The sequence below is a fragment of the Castanea sativa genome, chromosome 3 (genome assembly GCF_040712315.1).
Source record: "Castanea sativa cultivar Marrone di Chiusa Pesio chromosome 3, ASM4071231v1".
Lineage (NCBI taxonomy): Eukaryota > Viridiplantae > Streptophyta > Magnoliopsida > Fagales > Fagaceae > Castanea > Castanea sativa.
The window spans coordinates 48590078-48595675 of record NC_134015.1 but is presented as its reverse complement, the minus strand read 5'-3'; the positions used below and the strand labels follow the sequence as shown (position 1 = coordinate 48595675).

The following is a 5598-nucleotide window of genomic DNA, read 5'->3' as shown; positions in this document are numbered from 1 at the left end:
TGTAATCATTCACAATTTCACAATGACAGGAAATTATGGGAGTAGTAAACGAGAAAAACATTTAAAAGTGATTTTTCTAAATCCCATTTGCCAGCTATTACCAGCACTAGCAGCCCAAGTTAAACAGTAAATTCATTGAGGAAAAATGTGATATTGAGTGTTGATTTGAAAATCCGTAGTTTCAATAACTCATTTGCATAATATTTATCGAAATTTATAATTTTTATGTTTAATGTATGACAAAAAGTTATGAGATTCACTTAACCAAAAAGTTAAAAAAAATTTGGCCAAACAAACACTTAACCCGACAAGTATTTACTATTCATCAAGACGGAAATTTTTTGTATTCAACAACACAAAAATTGCCATGTATAGCAACAGGAAAACTTTATATTCATATAAGGATTTGCAGTAAAGCAAAGTTGGTAAAGCAAAGCAAAGCAAAGTTAGTAACCCCCAACGTAAAAAACCAAAATCCAAGGCTTTTTTTTTTTTTTCCTTTTATGAAAAGTCTGCAGCTGAGTTCTACATCAAAAGTTTTTTATGGACAGCAAACGAAGTTAGATACATGTACGTGCTAGTACTGTAGTACATTAAATATCTTGTCATTTTATAGTTTTTTACGTGAGTTGTAACTTTTACTAGAAAATGAGTTGTAACTTTTACTAGAAGGTTCACGAACCTTATAACAAGTTATTCTTATCCTTTTATCATTAATAATAGTGTGAAATTTTATCTCTAGAAAGTCCTAATAACTTGTCACAAATTAACAAAGTCCATGGTATATTTTTTTTCTTTTTTCTTTTTAGATCTAAATATATGATTGATTACTATTTTGTTTCCTTTATCCTCTCTTAAGTACCAAAATTTCATTTCAAATTAATACCAATACCAAAGAAATAAATGCCAACACATGCAGTGCAACACCAACACACACATGACGTGACATGACATGTTCCCTATCTTTCTTTCTTTCTACAAACTGGACTTTCTAAACTAATATTTGACCAAATGCTAGCCATATAATATAATTACTTCACATCATTATCAAAAACTTCAATTCAAATAATTGGCCACAACCACACTAATAATACCACTACCAAAAAAAAAAAAACACACACGCAAATTTTGCAATAATTTCACGTTATTTCACACAGTCATTGTCGGCTACCACCTTTCACGTACCTTCACAAACACGAGCCCATCCCATACTTATCGCACCACGTGTCACTCTTTCACTACTCTCAGAACCTAGCTACGAAGCCGCCTTTCGTTTTTATTCTGCCACGTGTCGCGGTTCGATGTCAAACTCTCCAAAATCACCTAATCTTCAAACACGTGTCCCTCTCCTCTCCCTCCCTATATATATAAACCCCAAAACCAAACAAAATTTAGATCTCAAAAATCCAAAATCCACACAAAAGAAGAAAAAGAGCCTAAATTTGTTCACATGAGCCAAAAACAAAACGGGTCGGGTCGTCGGGTTCTTACATACCCGGCTGTTCATCCATGCGAGTCTATTTCTACAACCACACTCCTCAACTCCTTAATCAATCTCGCCCACTTCATTTCAAGTTCCAAAACCGAATCCTTCACCACCAACAACCGAAACGCACGCGAATCGGTTCGACAAATCCGGATCCTCCATATTTTCCTCTCGGAGCTCCGAAACTCCCACCCGGATCTTCCCGACTCCTTGGTCCTGGGCCTCTCGGAGCTCCACCTTACTTTCCAGAAGCTCCAGCACTTATTGCAAGACTGTTCTCGCAAAGACGCTCGGCTATGGATGCTAATGAATTCGGAGCGGGTCGCGAACCAGTTCCGGGTCCTGACCCGATCCATCTCAACCGCCTTGGAAGTTTTACTCGTTCCGTTAGAGACAATCGAGCTCTCACTCGAAGTCATGGAGTACGTTGAGTTAATACTAAAGCAAACGAGGAAAACACCGTACGAGGTCGAGTTAAACGATAAGGAAACGATGAACGATGTTTTGTCGGTTCTGAGTCAATTCGAGTACGAGGTTGTTCCAAACAAGAGTGTCCTCAAAAGGGTTCTCGATTATCTAGGAATCATGACGTGGGGCGAGTGTAACAGAGAAGTGAAGTTCTTCGAGACAGAAATCGCATTCGAATCGACGAACGAGAAGAGAAAGGTCTCGTTTCTCAGCGGTTTAATGTCGTTCATGAGTTACTGTCGTTGCGTGGTTTTCGACGTTGTCGAAGGCAATGAAGCCACCACACCCACGCGACAATTCAGCAACAGAGAAACAATCAGTGAGTTGCTGAATTCTGTGAACTCGGACGATTTTCGGTGTCCGATTTCACTAGAATTCATGGTGGACCCTGTGACATTATCAACTGGGCACACCTACGATCGCTCGTCGATTATGAAATGGTTTAAAGCTGAGAAAAAGATGAAGACTTGTCCCAAGACGGGTCAGAAGTTGGTTGATTCAGAATTGGTTCCGAATTTGTTGCTAAAGAGGTTGATTCAGCAGTACTGTTTGGAAAATGGGATTCCAGTCGCGGCGGAATCGGTGTCAGGTCGGAGGAGTCGTGACGTGGCGGCTGCGGCGGAGGTGAGGAGTTTGGTGGCTGAGAGGGCGATGAGAATGGTGGCAAGTTATGTTGTTGAAAGAGTTGAGGTTGGAACAGAGGAAGAGAAGAACAGGGCTGTTTATGAAATCAGGGTTCTTTCGAAAACAAGCGGTTTTAATCGGGCTTGTTTGGTGGAATCTGGTGTGATTCCTCATTTGTTGAGGCTGTTGAAGAGTGTTTCGATACAGGAGAATGCTATTGCGGCGTTGTTGAACCTTTCGAAGTGTCCGAAAAGCAGGGGTGTGATTGGGGAATGTGGGGGGGTGGGATTGGTTGTGGATGTGATGAAGAAGGGAGTGAATTCATCAGTTAGGCAGCATGGTGCTGGTGTGCTGTTTTACCTCGCGTCGATTGAGGAGTGCCGGAGATCGATAGGGGAAAATCCAGAGGCAATTCCGGGTTTGATTGAGTTGATTAAAGAGGGAAATGATCGTGGGAAAAAGAATGCACTGGTGGCGATCTTTGGACTGCTTTTGCACCATGAAAATCATTGCAGGGTAGTTGCGGCTGGGACAGTGCAAGTGTTGGTTAATCTCTTGAAGTGTTGTGATAGAGAAGATCTTGTCACGGATTCTCTTTCAATTCTAGCAACTCTTGCGGAGAAACATGATGGAACAGTTGCTATTTTGCGTGGTGGGGCTTTGAATTTGAATTTGATTGTGGAGATTCTTCATTCTGATTCCTGTACTTCAAAGGCAGGAAAGGAGTACTGTGTGTCTTTGTTGCTGGCTCTATGCCTAAATGGTGGCGCAGATGCGGTTGCTCTTTTGGCAAAGAGCCCTTCTCTTATGGAATCATTGTATTCCCTACTCAGTGAAGGCACATCTCGAGCAAGCAGAAAGGCCAGTACTCTCATCAGGGTTCTACATGATTTTTATGAAAGTAGACCCTCTGGCTCAATGAGTCCAATTCTTCCACAAGAACGATCCGTTCACGCATGGTAATCCCCACTTTTTTTCACGTACCAAAAGAAGAACCCAACTTTTTTCGGGTATTCTTTTATTATTTATTCATTTTAAGAATCTGTAAAATGTAAATACATACCCTTGCTCTTCTTTCCAGTTTGATTTTTGTGGTATTAGCTCGGTTTTTAAAAGGGCTAATAGCTATTTGAGCTTCTGTATTTTTTTATGAAGCTTTTGTACAAAAGTAATATTGTATTCAAGTTCTTAGTTCCAGATTAATACCAATAAGATTGTGTTATAATGCTGTAAACGTTGTCTTATAATTTTCAATCTCTATTGAATGCAAGACTAGGAGATGTAAATAACTTGACTTGCTTTGAAATTTGAAATGCCTTTTCTAGTCCTGAAACCACTTGCTCCATTGATGGCCTTTGCTGCTTAAGCCCTGTGGACGACAGTGCTAGCTTTAGTATGAGCTCAAATCCTTCCACAGAGTACTCCCCATTAAGTTTTGGATCGGCTAATTGTGTTATATCACCCCCTCTTGCGAGGAATCTAGCCTGAGAACCAAAGAAATGCATATGAGGTAGTGTAAACAAGTGTGTGGGAATAATACTTTCAGAAACAGATAGAATGCTGTTAATAGATAGAATGTTGTTTCTCACCATTTTATTTAGAGACATTGTTCTCTTTGAATCTAGATTAATTACCCTCTGCCCTGAGAGAAGCTGAAGGAGCACTACGCCAAAACTGTAAACATCACCTGAAGCACTTACATGGTGGTTTTTACGGTATTCAGGGTCAACATAACCAAATGTTCCTCTGACTTCTGAGCTAACATGTGACTGATCCACCTCCATAACTCTAGATAACCCAAAGTCTGAGAGTTTTGCTCGAAAGTTAGCATTGATGAGAATGTTTGTTGGCTGCAAATACAGCATATGATGAGAACATTAATGGAATGGAGTAGAAATTTAAGTGAATGGAAGGGGTGGAGGGTGTTGACAATGATTTCAATAGGATAAACCTACCTTGATACCACGGTGAACAATGCAGCCTTCTGGGTAAGTGTGGAGAAACCAGAGGCCCCTAGCACTGTCAATTGCAATCTCAACTCTTTTTATCCATGAGAGAACTTTAGCTTTTCCTGTTGTGCATCAGTTTCACCGAATGGCTATTTATGCAATGAAAATGTCAAAAAAAAAAAAATTTAATCATAGAATTAAGTAACGTACCAAACAGCCACTCTGAGAGGTTGCCATTGTGGCACAGCTCATAAACTAGGAAATATTCATCTTGATTCTCACAATAGCCTATCAATCTTACAAGGTTTGGATGCCTGACATGAGAAAGACTTGTGACTTCCCTAACAAATGTCTCTACATGTCCATCGTTGATTATATGCTTCACTGCAATATGCTGACCATCTGAGAGCACGCCTTTGTATACTTTTCCTGGAAGAATTGCAAAGAGACATCAAAGTTTACCCCACTAAAAGATAGAGATTTTCCATCTTCACGTTCCTCTTGTGTTGGTTCCCAATTTGTGTTCACCTTAAGGCTTGATTGCATTTGCACATTGAACCTTTTACATAAACAAATTGGCATTCTGCTAGAGTACTAAAAGGAAGCTCTTTTTCATTGTATGGTTATTTCTTTTTCTTCGCTATATTTCAATTATGAACTAGATCTATCTGTCTTCTAGTTAAGGATTAGCTTTAGTAAATTAAGAGATTTTGGATAATAAGCTTTGTAATACAGATTTCATAAACTCTTTGGATCTTTCCTTTGACACGAAATCTTATCAAAGATACAGCTCTCTCTTGCTGTCATGTCATAATATGATGATTGAATATACAGTACACACACACAAGATTCTTTCACTCTGCCTCTTTTCTAATCCGCTCAACACTGATAGAGCTTCTAACAGTTTCTCTTCTATGACAATTTTTATGTTTTCCTTTATTATGTTCTTTTTCCCTTCATCTTTCCCCTTATGTTTAGTAGTATATCAAGAATAAGAAAGAGAGAACTAGATACATAAACTACAGGTAAGCTCTCACCAGCTATGCCTTGGCCAATAGAATTTGATGCACT

The 5598-nt window shown here is 39.3% G+C and overlaps 2 protein-coding genes across 2 annotated transcripts; one reads left to right on the top strand and one right to left on the bottom strand.

Moving 5' to 3' along the window:
• Positions 1 to 1399: 1399 nt before the first annotated feature.
• Positions 1400 to 3807, top strand: LOC142629945 (U-box domain-containing protein 19). The gene has a single exon (XM_075803992.1). The coding sequence runs from the start codon at positions 1451 to 1453 to the stop codon at positions 3539 to 3541; it is 2091 nt and encodes a 696-aa protein (XP_075660107.1). The 5' UTR covers positions 1400 to 1450; the 3' UTR covers positions 3542 to 3807.
• Positions 3808 to 3822: 15 nt separating this feature from the next.
• LOC142629085 (putative LRR receptor-like serine/threonine-protein kinase At1g67720) lies at positions 3823 to 4972 on the bottom strand (the record flags this gene model as incomplete). The annotated part of the gene is made up of 4 exons (XM_075803075.1): positions 3823 to 4062; positions 4168 to 4428; positions 4534 to 4649; positions 4738 to 4972. Coding segments are annotated over 4 exons (846 nt in total), but the record flags the coding sequence as incomplete, so codon positions are not given.
• Between the last annotated feature and the right edge of the window lie 626 nt (positions 4973 to 5598).

Excerpts from the sequence above, each read along its gene's own strand:
- LOC142629945 (XM_075803992.1), top strand. The coding sequence starts at position 1,451 with ATGAGCCAAAAACAAAACGGGTCGGGTCGTCGGGTTCTTACATACCCG.